The sequence below is a fragment of the Osmerus mordax genome, chromosome 10 (assembly GCF_038355195.1).
Source record: "Osmerus mordax isolate fOsmMor3 chromosome 10, fOsmMor3.pri, whole genome shotgun sequence".
NCBI classification, from domain to species: domain Eukaryota; kingdom Metazoa; phylum Chordata; class Actinopteri; order Osmeriformes; family Osmeridae; genus Osmerus; species Osmerus mordax.
Window position 1 is genome coordinate 11,528,771 of NC_090059.1, and position 24,914 is coordinate 11,553,684.

The 24,914-nt window shown below is 43.8% G+C and overlaps 3 protein-coding genes across 7 annotated transcripts; 2 read left to right on the forward strand and 1 right to left on the reverse strand.

The window, feature by feature from the left end:
* Window positions 1–238: 238 nt before the first annotated feature.
* plbd1b (phospholipase B domain containing 1b) lies at window positions 239–4,834 on the forward strand. The gene is made up of 10 exons (XM_067245207.1): window positions 239–468; window positions 614–697; window positions 859–1,000; window positions 1,177–1,323; window positions 1,585–1,729; window positions 2,872–3,072; window positions 3,716–3,856; window positions 4,083–4,268; window positions 4,360–4,466; window positions 4,661–4,834. The coding sequence occupies exons 1-10, from the start codon at window positions 239–241 to the stop codon at window positions 4,832–4,834; spliced, it is 1,557 nt and encodes a 518-aa protein (XP_067101308.1).
* Window positions 4,835–5,433: 599 nt separating this feature from the next.
* On the forward strand, window positions 5,434–14,326 carry kctd17 (potassium channel tetramerization domain containing 17). 5 transcript variants are annotated; one of them, XM_067244193.1, is made up of 7 exons: window positions 5,434–5,848; window positions 8,889–8,997; window positions 9,320–9,411; window positions 10,085–10,231; window positions 10,856–10,981; window positions 11,345–11,469; window positions 12,199–14,326. In XM_067244193.1, exons 1-6 carry the CDS (start codon window positions 5,492–5,494, stop codon window positions 11,441–11,443), a joined length of 930 nt encoding a protein of 309 aa, XP_067100294.1. In that variant the 5' UTR covers window positions 5,434–5,491; the 3' UTR covers window positions 11,444–11,469; window positions 12,199–14,326. The 5 variants fall into 5 exon arrangements, with proteins under 5 accessions (XP_067100294.1, XP_067100296.1, XP_067100295.1 ...); XM_067244195.1 differs by having other exon boundaries at window positions 10,085–10,183; XM_067244194.1 differs by having other exon boundaries at window positions 10,088–10,231.
* Window positions 14,327–15,056: 730 nt separating this feature from the next.
* Window positions 15,057–23,525, reverse strand: gucy2cb (guanylate cyclase 2Cb). Its single transcript, XM_067244191.1, has 28 exons — window positions 23,023–23,525; window positions 22,706–22,812; window positions 22,490–22,557; window positions 22,097–22,312; window positions 21,800–21,918; window positions 21,484–21,583; window positions 21,248–21,356; window positions 21,001–21,148; window positions 20,701–20,783; window positions 20,444–20,564; window positions 20,128–20,209; window positions 19,914–20,016; window positions 19,646–19,702; window positions 19,433–19,504; window positions 19,222–19,326; window positions 19,027–19,113; window positions 18,714–18,846; window positions 18,463–18,600; window positions 18,042–18,130; window positions 17,867–17,958; window positions 17,520–17,678; window positions 17,015–17,207; window positions 16,504–16,678; window positions 16,275–16,373; window positions 15,991–16,085; window positions 15,815–15,891; window positions 15,382–15,598; window positions 15,057–15,186 (listed from the first exon to the last, which is right to left on the reverse strand). Exons 1-27 carry the CDS (start codon window positions 23,222–23,224, stop codon window positions 15,382–15,384), a joined length of 3,246 nt encoding a protein of 1,081 aa, XP_067100292.1. The 5' UTR covers window positions 23,225–23,525; the 3' UTR covers window positions 15,057–15,186.
* Window positions 23,526–24,914: the final 1,389 nt, after the last annotated feature.

Here is a 24,914-nt window from a genome sequence, read left to right on the forward strand (position 1 = left end):
ATTATACTCTGATTAATATCCAATTTTTCTGTTGGTATTTATTTTGATTTGATTATGACAACCTATGAAATGTTGGCAAATGTCATCCCGAATTTCCCATCGTACTGCTTGAAATTAATAAACTGGCAAAGTCTAAATTAATACAAAAGACAAGACAGCACTTGCATAGATTTCCTCATGATCGGTGTTATTATGCATATTACATAATGTGTGTAATCCAGCCCTGTCTCTCCTCCTTATGGCAGAACTCCAAGAGGCCTCTTTGTATTGGGACTCTGTCCAGAAGAGCGTGATCCTAAAGGACGGGGTGATGGAGAGGGAGGGGGACGCTTACGGATACTACAATGACACGCTGTTTCTGACCGGCTGGGGGGTACTGGAAATCCGCGCTGGGTACGGGGAGACCTCGGAGAACGACGAGATCACCTGCTTCCTTGCAGGGTACCTGGAGGGATTCCTAACAGCGGAGTAAGTGTCTGTGGTCTAGATTTTAAAAAATCATGTTGCTTTTTCATCTAATCTAAATTAGTCTTGAGTTAAGAGTCCTGTGTTCAGATCTAATGATGTTTAATTATGTTGAGACTATGGTAATGATTTTCTCTCCTTTTATCAGGCAGATGTTCAGTCACTACTCCAATATGTATCCCCAGCTCATCAAGGACCACAATGTTTTGGACCCCTTAAAAAACTTCCTAAGGCATGCCTCTTCACAACATTCTACTTTATTATTTGATTGTTTTAGGAATATCCAGTTTCAATTAAATCTCAATATTCCTAGGTGGAGAACAGATTAGGAAACAGTTATATAAGAAGTTTGGATGGTTTATCAGGCTCTGATGCATTGCCTTGTATCTGCAGTGAGCAGGACTTGTGGACCAGGGAGCAGGTGAGGAAAAGAAAAAACAGTGACCCCTTGTGGCAGCATGCAGGATTGATCCTGGCTCAACTGGACGGACTACAGGCGGGTGCTGCACACTGGGCAAAGAGTAGACAGAGAGAGGTGGGAGACAGTGAGAAAGAGAGAGAGAGAGAAATTGTTGCTGAAAAGTTAAATGCTTTCTTATGTCCCAAGAGCCTTTAACTGGGTTCTTTACCAGCATCCTGACTAACCCTCAGCGTCTCCTCCATCTCCTCTCTCCTCTCTCCTCTCTCCTTTCTCCTCTGGCCTCCCACTAGCCCCTGTCAAAGTTTGCTGTCCAGTTTTTGAATGGGGTTGGAGACCTGTTGGACCTCATCCCAGCCCTGGCACCACGCACCAACAGTTCTGCTGGCCAGGGCCCCTTCAGGATGCCAGGCATGGGCCACTGCTCTGCTCTCATAAAGGTCAGGGGTCAAACCCATTTGGCTCCAGGGTCTGCCCTGGTGAGGGCAGTCCACTAGACCAGTAGAGACCATGAATGTTAAAAAGATGATGTACTAGTCAAGTGTTTCATCCATGTTCCTTTCTTTCCTTCTTTTTAAATCTCCCATCCTTCCTGTCTTTATTCTCTCTATTTTCCTTTCCTCCTTTCCTCTGTTGATCACTCCCATCCGCCATTTCCTTATTCTTTCCTTGTTTCTGCCATTCGTCATTTCTTGTGCCAGGTGCTGCCAGGTTTTGAGAACCTTCTGTTTGCCCACTCCAGCTGGTACACTTATGCTGCCACCCTGCGCATATACAAACACTGGGACTTCAGGCTGGCAGATAAACACACGGCTACGGGCAGGATGTCTTTCAGCAGCTACCCTGGTACAGGAACAGCAGTAGCTCAACAAACAAAGTCATAATGGGTTTGCATAATAATGATAGTGGAAACAACAACAGTTGTCTTCTAATGACAACAATACTAAGTCTCAAGGCTCCAGGCTGCATTCATAAGCCCAGGTGGGGCTCTTTGGCACCCTTACCTAACTGCTGATTGTGACACTTTGTTTTTCTATGTGACCTTGGGAGCAGAGCACCATACAAAGTTCCACCCCAATTTATATTTCATGCCATATATTAATAAACATCCAACATTGATTCATGGTAAATGACAGGTCTGAACCAATATATAGTGTTAGAAATTAAATTTAGACCTCTGACCTTCCTACTCTGCTGCAATTATATAATAGCAACATTTGTATCTCAACATCTGGTGGTTGAATCAAATTAGATGTGAATCCTTCTTGCTTAATCCACTCTTTATAAGTATCCAATCTTGAAATTGATAAATTTACTGCAGGTTTGCCCGAATGTGCTGTATGGATTAGGTTTAATCCTAAACTCAAAAGCACTTTCAAACAAGATAACTCCACAGGATTAGTATTAAATCTGACTCTAAATCTGACTCTGTCAAAAACACTGTGTTTTGTGGTTGCCCAGTTCTAACATTTACATTTAGCAGATGCTCTTATCCAGAGCGACTTACAGTAAGTACAGGGACATTCCCCCGAAGCAAGTAAGGTGAAGTGCCTTGCCCAAGGACACAACGTCATTTTTTCACTGCCAGGATTCAAACCGGCAACCTTCTGATTAATAGCCCGATTCCCTAACCACTCAGCCATCTGACTCCCATTGACAGTGGACAGTATGTTGTTATCAAAGATTTGCCAACATCCATTGCCACCCAAAAAAATCCTCTTAGGGGCCCAGTACCATTAAAAAGAAGTGTCTTGAAATGCTATATTTAGAGCTAAGCAGACAGGGTTATCTCTTGATGCAGGACTTGCTACATTAAAATAGTTTAACTACAGCACTTCAAGAGAGTTTATATTAACCCCCCAACTCCTGTTGTGCTCTCCTTACTGACAGCGTAAGGGTGTTGTGTTTAATGATTGGGGTCAGGAGGTGTCCTGACTAAGCCAAAATACAGCTTTAAGTCTTCCCACTCTGCATGTCCTCCCACTCAGGTTGTCTGATGTCATTGGATGACTTCTACCTCCTGGGCAGTGGTCTGCTGATGACTCAGACCACCAACAGTGTGTTCAACACCTCTCTGTTCCGCCGGGTTACCTCACATAGCCTACTGGCATGGCAGAGGGTGAGGCTGGCTCACGCCTTGGCAAATACAGGGAAGCAATGGGCACGGATCTTCTCCAGGTACAACTCAGGTGAGGACTGGTGTGTGTGCATGGTTGGCTGGGAATACAATACTGTAATGTGCCCTACAGTACAACAGCACACTTTGAACCATCTCTATGGAAGGATTGGCAGTGTAAAATGATCTATAACAAAGCTTCAACCAGCTCTCTTCATCCGTATAACATAACAGATCATATTAGCTGTGCTCTCTCAGAGTGTTAACAAGCTCAGTCTGTGAGGAGACAGCGTGTTGCTAAGGAGGAACGACACAGTGTGTTCTGGCTAAGAGGGAGATGCAGACTGTCAGTGCCTCCCAGGAACCTGCTATTTGCTGTTTATGACTGGGTGCAGCAGTGACAGGCTGGGAGCATGATGGTGTTGTCATGCCCAATGTTCCTGTGTGGTCAATGGTTTTCTAGTATTTTGGCATCCAGACAACATTTATTTTGAATCATACAAACCATATGAATAAAATTATTACATGAAATTGGTTGTTATTCTCATATGTGCAATAGTCTTCTAAGTACCCTGTTCTCTGATCAAAAGCATTGATTGTTAAAGTTCCTTTTTAGTAACCCAGAACAACCAGTATGCTACTCCAAATAAACCCATTATAGATTGCCCAACTTTCCTGGTAGAATCCTATGACAATGTGTCTATGTTTCCTTGTAGGAACCTATAACAGCCAGTACATGGTGTTGGACCTGAAGCAGGTCTCATTAGGTCGGAGTATCAGTGAGGGTGCTCTGATGGTGGTGGAACAGATCCCTGGACTGGTGCTGCACTCTGACCAATCCCAGGCCCTGAGGCTAGGTACAGTTGGAGATTGAGCTAGACACATAACTGTATGCAAAAATCTAACTAATCTATATTAACAAAATAATTAACTTAATTTTAATATTGTGTATGTCATTAAAAGCATGTTTTTCATAATGTTTATTATTTTAACTGTCAATGAATGAGTACATAAAGTGCATAACATGTATTCATGGAAAGAACCTTCTCCCCTATTACTGCCTTATCTTCTCCTCTCTGATAGGCTATTGGCCGTCCTATAACGTGCCATTCCATGCGGACATCTACACCCTGAGTGGCTACGGAGTGATGAAGCAAAGACATGGAGAAGAGTTTTCTTACGACCTCAATTCACGAGCTAAGATCTTTAGAAGAGACCAGGCCAGAGTCACCAGCCTCACCTCCCTCAAACGCATCATGAGATACAACAGTAAGTGTTGCCGGGTTGGGATGGTGGTGTGTGAGTGTATGTGTGTGGGTGTGTGAGTGTGTGACTCGAGGGTATTGACATATCATTTCAGACTACAAGAGGGACCCATACTCCAAGCGACATCCCTGTAAAACCATCTGTTGCCGTAACGACCTGAGGCTGAAAATACCATGCCCTGGAGGTTGCTATGACACCAAGGTCAGAGTTTGAGTTTAAGAAATGTGCTCATGAAGAAAAATTTTTACCATTCCTGACACTACTTGTCCTGTATTCTCCTGGAAGAGTCCCTGAAATTCTCATTGGAATCAGTGTTTTGTTCCGCATGGCAGGTGGGAATGCCATTATACTAACAAGAACCTGCCTTTCCTCTTCTCCTCTCCTCCTCCTTTCAGGTGACAGACTACCAGATGGCTCGTCAGTTGGCAGCAGAGGCGGTGAATGGTCCGACCACTCAGGGGGGTCTACCCCCCTTCTCCTGGTCGCGCTTCAACCTCACTGTCCACCAGGGCCTGCCACACACGTATAACTACAGCTTTGTTACCCTACAACCCTCCCTACACCCCTAGTCAATACCACACTCCTAACCTTCCAAGGATAGACATCTACCTCTGCATCCCCACCACACACAATACTGTTCCCTACGACACAGCCCTACTACACCCTAGACTTCATGACCACCGGGTCCCCCTTACACCAAGCCAGTATCCATACATGCATTCTAGAACCATCTACAAAACAGAAGAACCAATTGAATGGGTTCTATATGGAATGTTTTTTCTCCTACCGTGTTTTTAGAGAGACCACCTACAACTATGTTGGTTCATTGTGACCATCCCTAATATTATTGCAACATACTCTGCAGTATCCTCAGGTGCACTGGTGTATTTTGTGAACTTTTAAAAAGTTTTTTTTTTAAATTCCTAACACTTATGAATAAATAGTTGATAAATAATTTCCTCAGTGTTGAGTCTCAATGGCAAACAGTCTGGAACAAATTTGCTCAGATTGCGGGCTATTTTTCTTCCGAGTTTGGATTTAGTGCCTACAAAGACCACATTTTAGAAACTACAAGTCCCATATCGGTCTACCGTGGCTGACGGAGGTAGAGAGGCGGATCGCTTTGGTCGGTGCGCGGTTTGCATAGATAGTTGAGCAACGGGAAGAAGACAAGGCAATAGAGGCTATTTGCTCGTTGTCGTACTTATATCCATTGCTGTTTCCCAATGGCAACGGAGGATAAACGGAAATTTGTGCCACAGGCAGCATCCGAAGTCGGGGTGCTACCGACTCTTCGTGGTAACAACAATAATAATAATAACAATAACAATAACAACAATAAAGATACCGATGGAAGTGAGAACACGACCACGGTCACCGCCAGCACAACCGAATCGAGCCGTTCGGAAACGCAGAGCATCGGAAACGGCTCTGGAATCAATCCTACTGGAGGAAACAACGGAAAATGGGTCCGGTTGAACGTCGGAGGCACCGTGTTCCTCACAACACGGCAGACCCTTCTTAAAGAACAAACTTCATTTCTCTATCGTCTTTGCCAGCAGCAGGATTTGCATTCAGACACGGTAAGACATCGATGTAGATACTTGCTACCGTGAGCTAGTTACGGCTTGATCGAACTCTCATCACCACTTTATGGAATGACTGGTACCCAGTCAAATGAGTACGAGCTGTCGCTAATGCAGACTTGTGCAGAGGTCTGTGTGTGCTGGTTGAATTCGGAAAACAGATAACTTCATCTTGTAGGTGTCGTCTATAGGCTCAGCAGCTCATTGCTCAATTACAGTTATTCACTGAATCAGGTTTGATTCCGTGAGTTCATTGCAGGATGTTTGCTGATGTGTGTTTGTGCATCCCTTTGGTGTGTATGAGAGAGAGATAGAAGACTAGTCTATTGCCTACAGCAACTATAAACTAAGTGACGTGTTATCCCGCGCCAGCAGTCACAGTGGGGAGATCTACCATGGCACATGTTTCTATCTGACCTTCATTAGTGACTAAACACTGGATTTCAGCTGCCTGGAGTCAAAACCCATATGCACACTGTCTCTCCTCGCATCTCTCTACTCATTTGTATGTCTCTCTCCTCTAGATTCATCTATTCATTCTCCTCACATGCACAAATACACAAATGGATCTCTCATTCACTCTACTGTAATATTGTCACAAAGAATGTTAGTTAAAAGCCTCTAATTTTGACCCATAGATTTGTTATTATGGTTTTAGTGGCGCCCAATTCTTTTGAAAGACGGGCTTCTGACAAAGTTACTTTCGAAGGCAAAATCAATAAGGAAAGCTCTTAGTTTGACCTAGGCCACAGTCTTATCTTCTTATACTGTAGCCACTGTAGTCCTTTTGTAATTGGGAGTGTTGAGATGGTTTCGAACACTGCCTGATGGTGTAACACTATTTATAATAAGATTATAGTCCATCTGCCTCTTCCCTGTGTCATTCTCCCTGTGTCCTAGTACCCTCCCCCCCGGCCTGCTCTGTTCTTCATCCTCCTTACCCCATCCCTGTTACTCATCTAGCATCTCTTTCCTTCTTACTCTCTCTCTCCTCCTACCACCTTCCTTGCGCTCATCCTCCTTTTCTAAATCTTGCTTTTGCTCCACCTGCTTAGTGTCAGTTTCAAACTGTCATTCCTTCCACAGTGTAACACACACTCACACATGTACATCTCATGCACACTCACACACATTCCAACACAAGCCCAAACCTGCCCTTCATAACTCATCTGTGCTGTGATATGTCCAAAATGCAGGATAGGTACTAAGCTGGAATGAGAGGACAAGTAATGTCAAGGGCTTTTTGTCTAAAAGAGTTTACATTGTTGGATATTGGTCTATTATTCGGTCTGCGGTCTATTTGACTGTCTGTCCTTCAACTCAAATGCAGTACTGATATTTGAATAATTAGCATCTGTTTAAAGTTGATCTTACTATTTTATTTATGTGTTTCCAGCTGAGTAGAGTCGAAGGGGAAGTGTGTGAAGTAGGGAGGTTGTTGGGAAGGCATCGTGTCATAGCTGAGAACCCTCCTACTCACAGATGACACTGACATGCTAGGTGATGGTGACTCACTGCTGCCATATGGGGTGCTCAGAAACAGTCCTGACTCTTTAAAGTAGTAGATCTACAACTGGGTTTGTTTCCTGACCTCTAACCTTTGTATACGATTTAGGCAAGTGCGGTGCTAGCATCTGAAAACTGAGCTCTGTCCTCATGTGCTCCTGTTTCAGTGTTGTCACCACACTGTTGGGGTAAACAAAGCCTGACTACTCTGGCCCTGTGAGATTCACCCAGTCTCTAGGGAATAGAACAAAGTCATGTGCACGTGCACACACACACGCACTTCCTTGTGCAGAACAAAGATTTGTGGTTGTTTGAGTAAATTAGCAATTGGGTGTGTACAATGTACATATGTGCAAAGGATTATGTGTCTGTGTGTGTGTGTGCGTGCATACAGAGTATTCTGAAAGCTACTTACAAGACTCATGGCTGTCACCACCTCTCCCACCATTTCTCCCAGCATCCCTCTCTCCTCTTCCTGCTCAGTCACTAATTAATCCTCTGCTGCACCCCACCCCACCACCATCTTTCTTTTTTTCCCTATCTCTATTTCCCCGACTCCTTTGCTCTCTATCCTTCTTATGAGTTTTATTAATTACAGCGCTCTCTCTCTCTCTCTCTCTCTCTCTCTCTCTCTCTCTCTCTCTCTCTCTCTCTCTCTCTCTCTCTCTCTCTGTCTCTCTCTCTCCTGTTACTGTCTTGTCTTTTGAACTAATACATATCTGCTCTCTTCTCTTTTGGAGAGTATCTCTCTCTCTCTCCCTTCTGTTCCCCCTTACCCCCTCCTTTGCCCCTCTTCTATCTGCCCTTCTTCATTGTGAGATGGAGTGCTCTAGCCCCAGGCTGGTGGGGTAATAAGTATTCATAGAGAGAGGCTTTCTCAACTCTGCTGTGCTGTCTGGAGAGTGCTGGCTAGAAAGGTTAGGATAGTATGGCTTTTAGCATACAGTCACGAAAGAGACAGGCCTTACATGAAAATGTTACAGGCTCTCTCTTTCTTTGGGATATATTTTTATCCCACAATCCTTTGCCATCTCTCTCTAGCCTTTTTCTATGTCGTTCCACCTCCCCTACCCCCCATGTGTCTGTCCCTGGGCTGCACTCTGAGCAGGACAGAGCCACTGGGCCGTGCTGTGATGATACACACTCCGCAGATGCGACCACTGTTGTCACTCGCCATCCTCTATGATTATCCCCCTCACTCTTCACCCCCACTGTACTTCCACAACCACTATCACTCTCGTTCTCTCTTTCACTCCCTCTCCGCCTTCCTCTCCTTCTTTGTCTATCTTGCAAATCGTCATTTGTATCTGCTGTTGTGGTAGGTCTGATTTCTTGTTCTTTTCTAAATGGATTCTCTGCACATCAGGAAGCTTCTACAGTCTATGACCGGTGAGAAAGAAAATCACATAACTACCTAACAGAATAGAACAGAGATAGAATAGAATAGCACTGATTAGCATTGTGGTATTGCTACAGTTTGGTACACTAATATGAATAGAACCCTATTCCTGCTTCTGACATTCGGTTCTAGGATGAGACTGGGGCCTATGTGATTGACAGGGACCCCACCTACTTTGGACCAATCCTGAACTACTTGCGGCATGGGAAGCTTGTGTACAACAAGGAGCTGGCAGAGGAAGGTCTGTATACCTCTGCATCAGAGTTCACGTGTATGTTTCATATCAGTACATTCACAATACGTGTTATAATACATGGTAACCATAGGTACATATACAAAGAGCTTGACATGTTTGTTTGTTCAGGCAATTGTATTTATAGTATGTTCCAGATAATATTCCTCAACAAGTACACATTTTTCCTGGGATTCTTCCATTGTTGCAAGTAGTACTATAGCATTGGGCCATGTGTACTGTAGGTGGTTTGCAGTTTGTAAGTATTTCAACCAAGGGCTTTCCAAAGAGTGTCTTGTCAGTTGAATAACATGCTGTCTTGTGTTCCCAGGAGTGTTGGAAGAGGCCGAGTTCTACAACATCACTCCCCTGATCAAGCTGATCAAGGAGAGGATACTGGAGCGAGACTGCAAGGCCACACAGGTAGAAGGACACAACCCTTTCTGTGTCAGTATTCTGAGTAACCTTGTTTGGCTATACAGCTCCAAGCTGGTAGCTTCAGACTGGTCCAAAGTCAGTCATGTGAGCCAAGCATCCTCCCTTTTTCTCTCTCCTTCTATCTCTTTCTTATGTAATATTTTTCTATCTTCTACCCACTCTCTCACTATCTCCACTCCCTCCCCCCTTCCCCTTGTGTATTCTGTCCTGGACTGTATCTACTCTATTTATGGCCCCCGGCTATGCACACTTACATGCACCTCCTTCCCACATATTCTAAAATGTTCTTCTCAGTCACTCTCTCACCTCTGTCCTGATACACATCCCTCATTCCTCTTTCCACCATTTCTTTTTGTCTGTCCTTATGGTACGATATGTTCTCTCCTACCTACCTTCTCACGTCAACTGTCTCTCACTCACTTCCGACCCCTGTCTTTGACGATCCTCTTTTGCTCAATGATGACATTTCTCCCTCACTCCTCTCTTCTTGCTTTTCTCTCCATCATCCTTTATCTTCTCAACTCCAAACCCTTTACTCGCTCTCTCTTTCTTTCTTACTGTTTATATTTATCTCCCTTTCTCTCTTATCTCCCTTTTTTCCCATTTCTCACCCACCATTCTTACCCCCCTCTCTCTTTGTCTCTCTCTCTCCTCTCAGCAGGTTCCTCCTAAGCATGTGTACCGGGTTCTGCAGTGTCAGGAGGAGGAGCTGACCCAGATGGTGTCCACCATGTCGGACGGGTGGAAGTTTGAGCAGGTCAGCGTGCGCGCCTGCAGAAAGCCCCGCACCGGACTGCTCTGGACTGTGGGTTGGACTCACGCTGCTGCTGACTCCTCCTCCCTTACCCCTGACTCCTCCTCCCTCCTCCCTTACCCATGACTCCTAACCCCTCACCCAGCCGCTCTGTCAAACCTTCCTGAGCTGTAGAACCAGACCCCAGAAGCAATGCCAGCACCAGGAAAAGGCTTTCCCTTAGGCCCTACGCCCTCTTCCCTCTTCTGGCCCTGCTAGATTCTAGAACCCTACTGGCCCAGACTCATAGAGACAGATTTTAATCATGAAACTGAGGTGATAATTAGATAGATATTAGAATTGACCTGTGTCTGTACAAGGTCCCCATCGTTGAACAGCTTCTTTAGCAGCTTCAGCTTTAGCAGTTCTCAGACACGTAACAAAACACAGCTCAAAGGAACAGTACAGGGAAACCTCATCACCTGTTCAACTGCTGTGTTTCTTCAAAGCACAGATTTTTAGAAGGCATTATAGAAACATTTTAAGTGATATTCCCCCCCCCCCTTCACTGTCCTTCCACCCTGCATTAGCCCGCACGTCACATTGCTGTGACTCATGTTTTCTCTCTCTTTCTTTCCCTCTCCCTCTCCTTCTCTCTGTCTCTCTCTCCCTCTCTCTGTCCATCTTTGTCCGTAGATGGTAAACATTGGTTCTTCGTACAGTTATGGGACAGAGGACCAGGCTGAGTTTCTGTGTGTCGTTTCCAAGGAGCTGCACACACCTGGATCAGGGCTGGGCACTGAGCAGAGCCATAAGACCAAGGTGAGACTGAACACACACACACACACAGTGTGGCCTTTCCTTTTTATGAAATAGATATGGATCTTTTGATCTTAGTCCTTGCCACTTTTCTCCAAATGTCAGACATTACTCTCAAATGTCATTCACAAGCACCCTCACCCGTAATTCACATAAAAACTCTATCTCCCTCTCTCTGTCTCTCTCTCTCTTCCTGTCTCCCTCTCTCCCTCTCTCTGTCTCTTCCTCCCTCTCTCTCTCTGTTTTTCTCTGTCTCTTTCCGCCTGTCATGGATAACCATCAATCTGTTCATTTTGTCATTTTTGTTCTGTCTTGTTTGTCGTTTTTTTGGGTTGTTTTTTTTCTCCGTCCTTCCATGGCGTTAAGGCTTCGGAGGTTCAGGAGGAGGAAGGAGCGAAGGAGGAGGAGGAGGAGGAGGAGGAGGGAGAGAGAGATACCACCCCAAATGAGTGGATTAGAGATTGAGGGTCTCATTGTGTCATTGTGAATGGGTGAGAAACCATGGTAGTGAGTTGTAGAAGTAGCAGTGTGTGTGTGTCTCAAAAGTATTCAGGGTTGGATCAGAACATTGCATTGTAAATACCTTTCTTTGTAGAGTCATAAAACATTACCATATCTTAGCCCTTACAACCTTATTCTGAATTTGATTTTTTGAAGATGTCATAGGTTCCACAGCTGTGAGTCATCGTGTTTGGGTAGTGCTTGGGTAGTCTAAACAGCAATACTACCTACATAGCAAAACAATGTAACCTTACTCTATGGAACCCTGTGGATCCTCATCACCGTCAACATTTGTGTGACCTATAGTAGTCACAGTCAGCCTGCAGGCTGGTCCAGTGATGAGGTGACACACAGCTGGATAAATAACAATCTCAGCCTACCCTCTCCTCATCAATGCAATGACATGGATCAACCCTGACCTTTTCTTGCAATAGGAGTAGAGCATGTCTCTTTCAGTGTTCCCATTACCACACATTCAAGAGATATGCTCATACATATGCTCAATTGCAGAAGGTGGGGTGGCAGTTTTATTTGAGACACTGTATTTGATTTTCTATTGATCTACTAATATCATGGAGGTCACACAACCATGTCCTGCCATACTGTCACCATAGTCATCCATTCCATCAACACCATATCAGTTCAGACTCAGTTCAGTGATGGTATTCCGCAACATCTTCTAACATCTCTCTCCCCCTTGTCTCCTGTTTGTTCTACAGCTTTTCCAGATCCATGGCTCCCGGATGTAGAGCCCAGAGTGATATCCTGTTTTGATTTTTTTTTCATCTGTTAACGGGTCCTTATCTGTCAAATTATTCACTGTATCAAAGATTATAAAAAGACAGACACTCCTTGCATCATTCTCTTGCCAGCAGCTGCTCCTTAGAGACTCCTAGTCCTAACTTGAGATGTTGGTAAAGACAATATTTTAGTTTTTTAACCATTGAAGCCAAGTCTGGTAGTAAATCTTAGTAAAAGTAACATTTTGACCAAAGATCAGAGGTTAAGTCAAATAAATCAACAAGTTACTGTAATCAGTTTCTTAGTAGATTATTATCAGTGCCTAGTGGTGTGATGTCAGTTCTTGTTGTCAACCCGACCCCCCCCCCATAGAAGTATTTGTGTCAGGGTCTCAGACACTCTGACGGCAAATATTCATCCTTCTCACATGCTCAACTTCTGCAGACCTCTGTGTGTGTGCAGAAAAGGATCACACTCACCCTGAATCCCCTCCTTGTTCAGACCACTTAGTCTCTCTCAGATGTTCAGTCTCACCCTCACCAGACACACACACATGCAGTTTTGTCCACACACACATGTTGCATCACGACAGGCCCCCACCCCCCTGAGGCGTGTGCGTGCTCAGCAGTCCTCTCACCCTAGCTGTCACCCTGGCCGGGCTCCAGCGTGGCTCCACCGCCCCGGGGCAGAGATGCACCGGTCCTGCTGTCATGCCGGGCCCGACTCAGCCCCTTTTCCTGCCGGGTCCATCTGCTCGAGGTTAGCTGATGAACAGGACCATAGAGTTTGCTCTAGATCATGCAACCAAAGCTGTAGAGTTGTAGAGTTGTTGTGTTGTCGTGAAAGACTGATCAGTTCAATCCAGAGACATTTACATGGAAGAGTTACTGCATAAGGGGTTGATTTCCTGTTGGTTTACATTGGTTTATGTATGTCTGAATGGTTCAGAGTTCAAGTAGTCATTGAACTAGTATTGTTGCAACAAATAAATCCCCCTTTATCTCCTTTGTAGAAGTTGTATTTAAAGCCTGCTAATGGACTTCTACTTTTAGTCCTGTTTCTCGAATGGGATTGGTTCAGATTGGCTGAATATTTAGTCCAGTAATCCTGTCAAATATGATGAGACTCAATATGAGCTCTTAGCACTTCATGCCCCCTACCGATCAGTCATGTCACTCTGGCAGCTGTGTTGGTGTGTGTTTGTGTGATTGTGTGATTGTGTGCATGTGTGAGTGTGTGTTACCAGCGTTTGACTCTATGGCACAGATCAACAGTCGACAGCTGTCATTCTGATTGGTGTCACAGGGTCACCAGGCAACCATTACTATAGACAATCTGAAATTCAGAAAGCTGTTACTTAGTCTTTCATCACGATTCACAAATAGTCTTCTGCCATGACATCAGGGTAGTGTGTCAGGCAAGAATTACAATGTTCCGGTAAAGTAGTTGGTTATAACCATGCCAGCAATACCATCCCATTAACTGCGTGTCAAGTTCAAATGACATGTTCCTTATTATTTTCAGTTTTCTGATTTGTGTGATATGGATATGTGTGCCTTGATTTCAAGCAAAAAAACCAATGCCATAGGCTTATGATGTTTCTTTGAAAGTGATCGAAACATGTGATTTACATTTCATAGAGGTTATGGTGTATGTGTGTGCTGTGTGCCGTCACAGCATGGGCTTGGACTGTGTTACTAATACATTCTGTTACTGCAACAGTCATTCAGAACACACTATTACTCTGCATCCAGATATGTTAGGCACTTTTTCTTTATGACATTTATGTTGGGTTTATCATGTGTCACAAGATATGTTTATTTTAACTACATCTATCAGTTTATCAGACATTGTTAATGTTGCTGAATACATACTTGTTGCAGCTCACAGAGGTTTTGTTATTTTGCTTTTCTTAATATGAATACTGTGTATATACCTTAATGTCTTTGGATTGTATTCCATTTTTGTACATGTGATTATTTATTAAGACTACTTGGCCGCACAGAAAAATATTGTATGTTTACTTTTGAGTGGAAATAGAATGTATTTCTGTTATAGACCTCATGTTTAAGAGGCAGTCTTACATACAATTGTGTTCCCCTATTGAATAGGAAGGTTTGTAACAAACCTGCATCTGCTGTACCATTGAAAACCCCAAACCGTAGGTCATAGTTCACAATTGATTGAAATTTGAACGCATGTTTGTCTACTTTACTTTTTATAAATCTTCATTAGCACGAGCAACTTTGAAAATGTTTTCATACATGTTGTTTCTGTGTACATAAAGGACCTAAAGTAGTTGTAACTAGTAGTCGTAACATCCGCTGCCATTACATTGAGCAGAGCTTAGTTTTTGCAGCACAGAGCTGTTTTTACACAGTTCATGCAGTTGGCAAATAACAGTTGTATAAGTACTGTATTGTAAGTTTGCATCAATGTCAAAGTTGATACTAAAATAACAAAGTTGATACTGACGTATGTCAGTAAGTCTTTTCTTGAAAGCTCCCAATTCTTTTTCCAAAACATGCCTATACTGGTATTATGTAAGAGCTTCCCTCTTAAAACCTTCAGAAGTGGCCTAAATCCACTCCCATGGACATTACAGACATGCCATAACATGACACAGTGTGTTATTGACGCTACATAACAGGACTCCTCAGATGTGTGACACTAGAATTGTATTGCCTCAGCTATACTTTTACAGCTCACAGAAACAATGTTGTTGACTTCATACGAACATTGACATGATTTCTACTTTATGTAAAGAACCTATGATGTTATAGATGTAAATGAAAATCAAAGATATGATAATCACAGAAATAAAGTTTTGAATGTCCTTTCTTTTTAAAACCAGTGATCGCTAAATGGTGTCTTTAATTTCAAATAATCTTTCAGACGACTCTTATTGGCTGTGCAACATTTTCCATTTTAGTGATCATTCGTTTGACTATGAATGAGTGACATCACTACATTTACATTTAGTCATTAAGCAGATGCTCTTATCCAGAGCGACTAACAGTAAGTACAGGAACATTCCCCCGAGGCAAGTAGGGTGAAGTGCCTTGCCCAAGGACACAACGTCAGTTGGCATGACCGGGAATCGAACTGGCAACCTTCGGATTACTAGCCCGATTCCCTCACCGCTCAGCCACCTGACTCCCCTACAGAAAGGTGGTGCAGTGGTTGACCGTGGCCAGGTGTAGGTACTCAGGCTCTGGCTGGTCCTCGTCCTCCACCTGCTCACTCTCCTTCTCCATCTTCTTCTGCCTCATGGAGAGGGTCTTCCTCTTCATCATGACCTCCGACCCCAGAGATCGCTTATCCAGACATTCCTGGATCATCTGGGCCAGGTCTTGCTGCAGACGCTGGAAGTTCTCTCTGAGAGGATAGAGAAGAAGATAGTGGATAGGGTTGAGGTGAGGAAGAGGTATGAATAAATAATGACACGGTTGATAATTATTTGCAAAGTTAATGTTGAACTTTGTAAAGTTGTAGCTCATGTGAAAAGTAAAAATGTGTATAGCAATGCTCAACTAATATGAGCTAATAATTATATGAGAAGGAGATTTTAGGCTGGAGGGTTGGCTGACTCACGCTGTAGGAGGTGTGGGGAGGTTGTAGTCTTTCCCTGTTTCACCTGTCAACCAGTAGGTCATCTCAGTGCCTTTACCCTGTAACACACACACACACACAAATGCATCTATGTTAGCATAAAAACAGTGGGCTGAGAGGCAGCTTGTGCATGCAGTTGCAATGTTGCCTGTAGGTACCTTCAGGTAGGTCTCTCCTCTGGCCTCATACTCAAACTTGCAGTTTGTCCTCCTCAGGATGTTGATGGTCGGCTGACTGACATGGATCCTCAGGGCTGTGGGGAAGGAGGGTGAGGGAGGAGGTTGTAAGGAGAGGATAGGGAGAGCCCCGAATGTTTACTATGTCTGGCTCCGCCCCTGGTTGCTGTAGATAAACAGTGTTAACTAGAGTTTTTGAAGACATGGTTGTGTTAATTGTTGATTAAATAATTGTTTTACTGGTTGATTGGTTGTTGTTTACGTACGGTGGCCTGTAGACTCCATACGAGAGGCTGTGTTAACAGTGTCTCCAAACAGGCAGTATCTGGGCATCTTTATCCCCACTACTCCGGCTGCACAGGGACCTAGACACACAACCAGAGGGAGTTAAGGTCGAAGTGCCCTCCAAGCTCAAGGTGAGAGAGAGGAGAGTGAGATAATTACAATCAGTGCCACTCTGTCACTGAGATAAGGCCAGTCAGTGCCAGTCTGTACCTGAGTGGATGCCAATGCGAATCCACACAGGCAGACCTGGCAGATGTCGAAGCTCGAAGGTGCCCATGAACTCGACAATGTCCAGTGCCATGCGCGAGATGTCTACTGCGTGCCGGGCACCGTTTCGTCGAGGCAACCCAGATGCTACCATGTACGCATCGCCTATTGTCTCCACCTACAGGGTTGGAGGAGGAGTAGGAGGAAAGGGTCAAATTGATTTTCTGGTTTGCTTTTTGCGGTGTAGGCTGAGAAAGGATATGCTGCAAGACTGCGAGGAGAACTCAGGAGGCCGAGTATAAAGAGGACCACAAGTGGGAAGACATTGGAAAAACAGACAAAAAAAAGATGGCCAACTGGGAAGTGATGACCATTGTGTACGGGTGAGTGAGTGGTGGAGGGGCTTCATTGCAGCCTGTGTGGTGATGCTGCAGTAGTAGCTCTTGTAAGGGGTGAAATCAATTGGTCAAGTATGCTTGGACTAAGGTCGTTGCCCCTGTAGGAGTTGCACTACCTTGTAGACGTCGTGGTGGTCAAGGATACTGTCGAAGCTCTTGTAGATGTCATTGAGCATGTCCACTACCTCCATGGGAGTGCTGTAGTAGCACAGCGTGGTGAAGCCCACAATGTCACTGAAGTACACCGTGACCTCATCAAACAGCTCAGGCTTCACCACCCCTGTCTCTTTCAGGGAGCGCACCACTGGCCTGGGGGAGGGGTGGAGCATTGTCAGTCTAAGGTCAAGTCTTCTACAGCTGCGTACAATCTCAAACTGAAGTGTTTTGGAACTTTATCTGGCGTTCTGGGAGTTGACAACGTTCTATGACGACATGCAGTATACAGTGTTCTAGAACTAGAGCTATCTCTTTCTATTACTGCAACCACAGAGCAGACAAAACTCTCTTTTGGTGTTGTTTAGAGTGCCACTGACAAGATTATTAAACATAGAACCATAGACCTCCAGAGTAGAGTGGAGCTGCTGAGGATCTGAAACTGGAGCTCCATTGGAGAGAACGTACCCTGGGAGCAGCATGAAGTTGAGGCGGTCCGCCCTGTCTCTCTCAGCCTTGTACAGGGCAGTTCTTTCCTCCACCAAGTTCTCCAAATTCTTGGAGTACATCTGCAGACGACGGATTAGGTTGTCCATGTAGCTCTCATTGGCTTGGTTGTGAAGAGCACTGATAGGGGGAGTGAGAAAAGGATTAGGGGAGGAGGGAGAAAGGTAGGTAGGTTGAAGAAGAGAAAATAAATGTCACTGCATTCTTCTTGACAAGCCTTAATTACACTGTCAGACCACAAAGAAATGTCTCCTCCATCCAATGTTTCAAATCCCACCCAGGACAGAAAAGATGTTTGAGACAGTTACCTAAATATCTTTCCCAGAGAACTCTCAATCTTCTTGAAGTCTGGTCTCTTCTCTGGATCCTCATCCCAGCAGTTCTTTATTAGCAGGAACACCTGGGAGAAAAGGTATCACACACAGCCTACATACTTGTTTTGGGTCTCGGGTGAACCAGGATGTGTTCAGCTAGTTTTCTTACCTCAAGCTCTTTCTCTACCGTGGTCTCGAAGTTGAGATCAGGTCTGAAGCATAATGGAATGCTATAATACTGTACTCTGTCGAGTTTCTCTGTAGAGGATAGAAAGGATATTTCAGCAGGGATACCAAATTCATCCAGAAGGGGTCCCTGTGTCCTTGGACATTCATTTGTATTAAAATAGTACATAGTTTGATACAGTTTTTACACCCAGAACAAGGGTTATGTCTGGTAGATTAAAAGAAGGTTTAACTATTAATACCATATTGACATCCACGGTTATTACTGTGCTGTTGTTGTTCACATCAAGAACCATAAACCTAACCTTAATTTTGTGATTGTGCCAATTCTCAATATCGATTTGCTTTTTGTTTGTTATGTAATAGCCAGTAAAAAAAAAAAGAAGATATTCAGCCTGTGTTACCTGCACGATTTGAGCAGGCCTCTGTATAGAAGGTGCTTTTCCTCAGGACAATCTCTTGGGCAATGATAGCAAAGCTGTAGACATCTCCCTTCTGAGAAATGCCCTGTCTTCTCAGGTGCTCTGGGGCTGTCCATAGGTCTGGATGAGAGACATGGAGAGGAGGACATGGAAGGGAGAAGTGGGAAATGGATGAGAGAGGTTTCGGGTTAGGGTTAACCCTAACATCTGACACTCCTGTGAATCTGCTTCACCTCTGCCAGGATAAAGGATGGTGTTGCAGCCGAAGTCTGTGATCTTAACAACCATGCGGTTGTCCACCACACAGTTAGTTGACTTGAGGCGACCATGCACCTGGATATCACTGGCGTGGAGGTAAGACATGCCCTGGGGTGGAAGAGAGAGAAAGAAGAGAGAAAGAAGATGAGAGACAGCGAGACGATTGATGCACTTTGTCACGATGGTTTACGTTCATCCACACAATTACCTTGGTTAAACTTGTTGCATTTTCTGATCAAGGTGACAAAACACAGCACACACAAGAGAGGGGCAGCACTATCAGCTTACCTTGGCGATGTCGTACATGACGGAGATCTTAAACTCCCAGTCCATGAAGGTCTGCTCCGGATAGGAGATCTTATCATTCAAGACATACTGTGGGTAAGGAGAGGAGACCTATGAAGTGTGTGTGTGCTTGTTTGTTCATGTGTGTGTGTGCATATTCATTTGTGTGTTTGTGTGTGAGTGTGTTTTGTGTCTCACCCTAAGGGAACCTCTCTCCCCATACTCAAACACCCCAAACACCCCTTCTTCACATTTGACAGTGCCATAGAACTTGGTCAGGTTGTAGTAGTCTATTTGCAGAAGCTGCAGATAAAGGGGATGGGTTATTTCCTCCAACTCAGTGCAGTCTTGGATGTAAATAGCTGCTGATGCTGAATGCCCCGTAGAGACCCCATAGTGTCACTCTTACACTGTTGAGTTCAATCCTCTGGCTCTCATTGAAGTTCCCGTCGGAGTGTTTCAGTTCCTTCAGAATCACGACCTGAAACCATGGCAACAGCAGAGGACGGAGAGTTACAGCTGAGCTAAAAGGGAGAAGAGTCTCCGATACGGCAAGCTGACAAAGCTATAATGATGTATCGCTTAAGATATGCGCTTAAAGGTTCAGCAAAGCCGCAGCTACCTTTTTATCATAGCGAGCCCGTCGGATTTTGAGGTCTTTCCTCTGGTCTTCTTCAATCTGAGGAACAGAGACAGAGGGACAGTAGAGGACAGATGGACACAGTGGAGCACAGTTACAGGTGAATATCCTAGGTGGATGACACATGGGTGAGATGTTTGGTACACTGTATGTGCTCAATCCACTTCCAACTTCTTTAATGAATGCCAATGTCTACCCCAGGTTTTTAGGGTTTTTTGTGTTACAGGTGGATGACCTGTGTGGGTCTGACCTTGAGAGACACCAGACTACGTTCATTTTGGTCCAGTAGAGAGATCAGGTCAGAGGGGATGTGAGCCCAGCGCTTTCTCATCTTGCGATTTCTCTTATTCTGTCTGGAATACCAGTAACAAGGTCAGGTCTCAACCCTGTAGCAGGCACATATGCAGGTAGTTCCCTATGAGACACTGTGGTTTTGAGGCAAGTAATCTACCATCTCTTCTAACCTGTAGAAGATGAAGGCGATGCAAGACACCACTACCACAGTGACCGCCAGAATGATCATGATGATGTCTTGCGGCTTGAGACCTAAATAGAGTGGTACACAGGAAACAGCCATTCCTCAGCCTTGTGAATGACTGACCAGATATTACACAATAATTCCAAATCCTACCCTGGTAAGATATCAGAGGATTGATTTATTGTTAATAAGGCTAGAGTTTGAACTCAAATGAAAGCTAATAAATAGCACACAGCAGCTGGTCATGAATCATGGTACAGGATGAGTGTACGTCTACAGTGTGTATGAGAGTAAAGACCTACCTGGGGACGGGGACGGGAGCGGAGAGTCCTCCGGAAGGCCGTTGGCCCAAATAAAGGAAGGGTTTTTTTCTTCTCTACTGGTGCCATTGTTTGTGGTGTCAAAGATATACAGAGTTTCATACTGGACAGGAGAAGGACGCAAACACAGGAATCTTAAGTAAACGCATCCAAAAGCTGATGAAATAGGTTGAAGTTAGAGTTTCAACAGAATGTACCTCAGTCTTGGTCCTAATGCACAACTACCGTATACAATATACCTTGTTGTCTGTGGTGGTGTAGATGACTGAGAAATTCACATCTCTGTCTCCATATTCATCAATCTTATAGTGACCCGCGAGACCTGGAAACACATACAATAACCATGTTAATGCAAGCTTTCACAGACACACCCTAGGGAGATCACTGAATTTCTTTGCTTTAATTTTTTATGTTATCTTAATTGAGACCTAAAATTGCAACCTAAATGACATCCTGAAATTATTTATATTGTTCCATGAACATCCTAAATCCAGCATTAACAATCAGTGTCAGTAATGAGCGTGAACTAAAACACATACCATCAAAGGAGACTTCCCTGAAGTGGTTGATGTTGACAAACTCCATGTTCATCAGTTCATACGATGATCCTGATGTGTTCCTGATGTTCCTCATCACCTGACCAACTAGCAGCACGGTGTCATGGTATGCTGCTACGTAGTCGTTCATCTGGGAACAGAGAGGGTGTTGGTGAAACTTGACTTGTTTGTTTGGATTGTTAGTTGGTTGGTAAGACCTCAGGTTGGGGCTGCAGAGCTAATATCTTACTGTGAAATTGTCACTCGTGCCTATGGTGTAGTTCCTGGTGTTTGGCATGGTCAACACTAATACATTCTTCATGGCTTCGACAGACTGCTTGTTTGTGTAGTAGTGATCACTGAAAATAGACACGGTTCGTTATTAAAATGTTATTAGAATATGCATGACATACTATGTATTACGATTATTTTCATGTTAATGTGCTATTGCATTGCTGTCATTGTGTGTTCCGGGTGTCTACTAACTTATACAGATCGATGAGGAGAAAGAGAGTTTCACTATCGGCCCACGTGCTCCCACTTTTCAGTTCCACAATGTCATCTGGCGTTCCACATACTATGAACACTGAGTTGACAAGGGTCAGAATAGTTAGTGTTAGTGGGTAGCCACTCACAAATTCCCTGTTCTCAATTCATATTGTATAGAAAAGGAGAGGTTTTGAGCATTGAGCAATGATTGTTTCACAATAAAGAGGTTCAGATCCAGGTGTGATATTATATCTGACAGTTGCCCTAGTGTGTGTTGGAGAGGCCAGTTGAGGTGTGACAATACAGAACTTACAATTGCTTTTTCTGGATTTTGAGTTTATTTGCTTTCGGACATCGCTAATGCTGCGTAAAACTGTCCTTGAAACGTTTGAGGCGAAGTAGGCAGAGTCTGCATCAAGTGCATTGATATACCTGCAGAAAAAAAAGCACATGGGTGTCCGTTCACTGTAAGTCTACAGAATCATTGAGTCTGAAGCGATTTCAACTTTTACACATACAGTTTCCAACTTTAAAACTTTGCATGTAGAATCAAACTACAAGTCACTCATCTATGAACGTTTTTCCAACGACTCCCACACGACTCCCTCACCAGAAGCAGTCTTCTGTGTTATTTTCCTTCTTGTAGAGAAATGTTTCGGTCCACTTGGGCTTGATATCGTCCTTGTAGTGCCAGAACTCTAAGAAGAAGTTGGAGACCTTGCGCGCGGGCGGTAGCACACGCGTCAGGTTAGCCTTGTAGTCACATGACAGACCGAAACTCCCCGCTGAAATGATGGGTATGTTGAGATCCAGCCCAATCTCCAGACTGACACACATACACACATGTGGGTGCGCAGAAGGAAGGCACATTTTAGGAGATTTTTATTATTTTTAATATAGTATATATACAGTCCACAAACACACTTAAAACATATTAGAAATGTGATTACACATCCTTGACCTCATCGTTCAGATGGAGACAATGACAAACAGGAACACTCACTCCACCATCTGGAAAGTAGCATAGGTACAGGTGGGACCAAGCAGAACACAACCCAACTTGCCTGAAAACTGAAACAAAGATTGAGCAACTTAATAGTTGTTATTGTGTGTGTGTGTGTGTGTGTGTGTGTGTGTGTGTGTGTGTGTGTGTGTGTGTGTGTGTGTGTGTGTGTGTGTGTGTGTGTGTGTGTGTGTGTATTAGTCCACATGTACTTACAGTTAGGTTTTTGAGTGTCTGCACCCCTTCGCATGCGCTACTGCTGCAGCCCTTTCGCCAGTACAAGTCAGTCTCAAATCCATTTTGAGTAAAAGTAAGATTGTGCTCTACATCAGGGATAGATGGAAGTAAACGTAAAGATAGGTATGGATACACAGACAGAACGATAGGTCGAAAGACAAGAACGGACACAAATAACTTGAGAATGTTGATTCTGTTAAATGAGTCATAATCACAGTTGCAACTTAAATTGCTATTGTTGAGCTAACAAAATACAAACATTGATATAATTGCATGTCCTTATTGTGCTCATGTACCTTCACTATCGTTCAGTTCAGAATCCAGTGCGATTGCTCTTTCCACGCCGCGACCCACTAATTTTATGCTCCAAGGGGAGAAGTCATCCTCCAACAGAATCACGTTCATTACGGTCCTTTTAAGACAGCTGTATTGCTCGTGGCAGCGACACGCTAGTAACAAAAAACAGGCCAGCAGCCACCATCTTTCAAAAGCCATCATACGGACTGGTTCTGTTCCCAGACAGTTATTTTTGGTTGGTTGTTGTTGTTTCTTCCTTATTCAAAAACAGGGTCTTGGGATTTGGGATGATGGTATTGAGCAGTCCATTCATTTTAATGAATTCAAAGAAATTCTTTGAAACTTCCTTTTAATGATGAAAACTGTATCGACTAGACCTACATGATTTAATTTAAAGTTAGATAGAAAACAAATTTAACAGGAAAGCAAAATAAAACTACTTTCTGATAATCAAAATATTCTGGATTTGAATGTTTGTTGTTAGCCGACGGTTCTAAATAATACACACCTGCGTTGGTCCTTTCAAATGCGGTTCTCACCTTTCTTTTCCGTGTTGTCACGTTAATGAACAACTGGCACCAACACACACAACCAAAGGGGGTTGGCGGTGGGGGTGAGGGAATTGGTTCTTCTCACAATTGTTCAAAGGTCCATACAAATCAATATAGACACACGTACGTACATACATAGACTGACAGCCAAACACCCATACACACACAACTTGTCTCGTAAAAGTACAAACATCGAAATCCATGAAATCATATAGAGTTTATGGAGGTGCGTAATTGCACAACCGCCCAGGACAGGTGTTGGCAGAATCGTACTACCTGTTCCAGTTTGACACTGTCAGTTTAAATGAAGATGCTGAATGAGGGTTATTCTCTGGTCAGTAATATGTAACGCAGTAATATCTCCACGAATGTGAGTATGTGTGTGTGTTTGTGTGTGTGAGAGAGAGAGCGAGAGATCATAATGAGTCAGAAAAAAAGAGAAGGGAGGAGGGTTCAAAGACAGAGTAGAATATGGATGTGGAGAAGATGAAATAATTCAACATACACAGAGAGGTATGAAAACGAGAGAGAAAAAGAGAGGTGGTGGGGGGGGGGGGGGGGTCAGATACACACGCACTTAGATCAAAGGTTGACAGAACCATAAACCTGCACCACTCATGGATAACCTCCCTCACCATAAAACCTGACAGATTGTGTTTCCTCCCATAAAGTCCTAGTGATATTCTCCTAGACGTCTATCTCCTCAGAGCAATAACCAATCAACTCAAATACAGTATCACTCTAACCAATTACACTGATATTACCCTTGTTTAATAGGTCTATGATTACTTTGTTTTTCTTCTGTTCTAAAAGCGATTGTACTGTAAATATATGCTCTAGGCATTTTTCAAGATCTTATTTTCAAAAATGTTTTGTAATGGACTTGTCACATGGAATGAAATAGTATTTCAGCGTAACATTCAAACATCACACACACATAAACACATTTATTCATCCTAGACACCTGGTCACAGGCCAGTCTAACAACAGGTGATAATCATTGATTTCCCAACAACACTGGCCTGACTGTATATTGCTGTGGGCTGAACATATACAGCACACAAACCACACACACACAGTCTCTCTCTCTCTCTCTCTCTCTCTCTTCATTTCCCACGGTCTCACTACCATGCACAAGAACATTTCATAAATCACAATGACATATCAAAGAGAACAGAACCTGGAGGCATCTCACAAAGTGTGTTTGCCTGTGTGTGTGTGTGTGTGTGTGTGTGTGTGTGAGAGAGGGAGAGAGAGAGAGAGAGAGAGAGAGAGAGAGAGAGAGAGAGAGAGAGAGAGGGGGGGGGGGTAATCTTGTTTCCAACAATCAGGCCCTTCAT

What these genes read in the sequence shown, in the direction of transcription:
- plbd1b (XM_067245207.1), top strand. Translation starts at nt 239, where the DNA reads ATGGCAGAACTCCAAGAGGCCTCTTTGTATTGGGACTCTGTCCAGAAG. An exon ending in CCCTTAAAAAACTTCCTAAG is followed by an intron (nt 698 to 858) that starts GCATGCCTCTTC and finishes TTGTATCTGCAG; the next exon opens with TGAGCAGGACTTGTGGACCA. An exon ending in GAGGTTGCTATGACACCAAG is followed by an intron (nt 4,467 to 4,660) that starts GTCAGAGTTTGA and finishes TCCTCCTTTCAG; the next exon opens with GTGACAGACTACCAGATGGC.
- kctd17 (XM_067244193.1), top strand. Translation starts at nt 5,492, where the DNA reads ATGGCAACGGAGGATAAACGGAAATTTGTGCCACAGGCAGCATCCGAA. An exon ending in CAAGGAGCTGGCAGAGGAAG is followed by an intron (nt 8,998 to 9,319) that starts GTCTGTATACCT and finishes TTGTGTTCCCAG; the next exon opens with GAGTGTTGGAAGAGGCCGAG. An exon ending in GAGACTGCAAGGCCACACAG is followed by an intron (nt 9,412 to 10,084) that starts GTAGAAGGACAC and finishes CTCTCCTCTCAG; the next exon opens with CAGGTTCCTCCTAAGCATGT.
- gucy2cb (XM_067244191.1), bottom strand. Translation starts at nt 23,224, where the DNA reads ATGATGGCTTTTGAAAGATGGTGGCTGCTGGCCTGTTTTTTGTTACTA. An exon ending in ACACCACCACAGACAACAAG is followed by an intron (nt 20,565 to 20,700) that starts GTATATTGTATA and finishes TCTCCTGTCCAG; the next exon opens with TATGAAACTCTGTATATCTT. An exon ending in TCTCTGGGAAAGATATTTAG is followed by an intron (nt 17,679 to 17,866) that starts GTAACTGTCTCA and finishes TCCCCCTATCAG; the next exon opens with TGCTCTTCACAACCAAGCCA.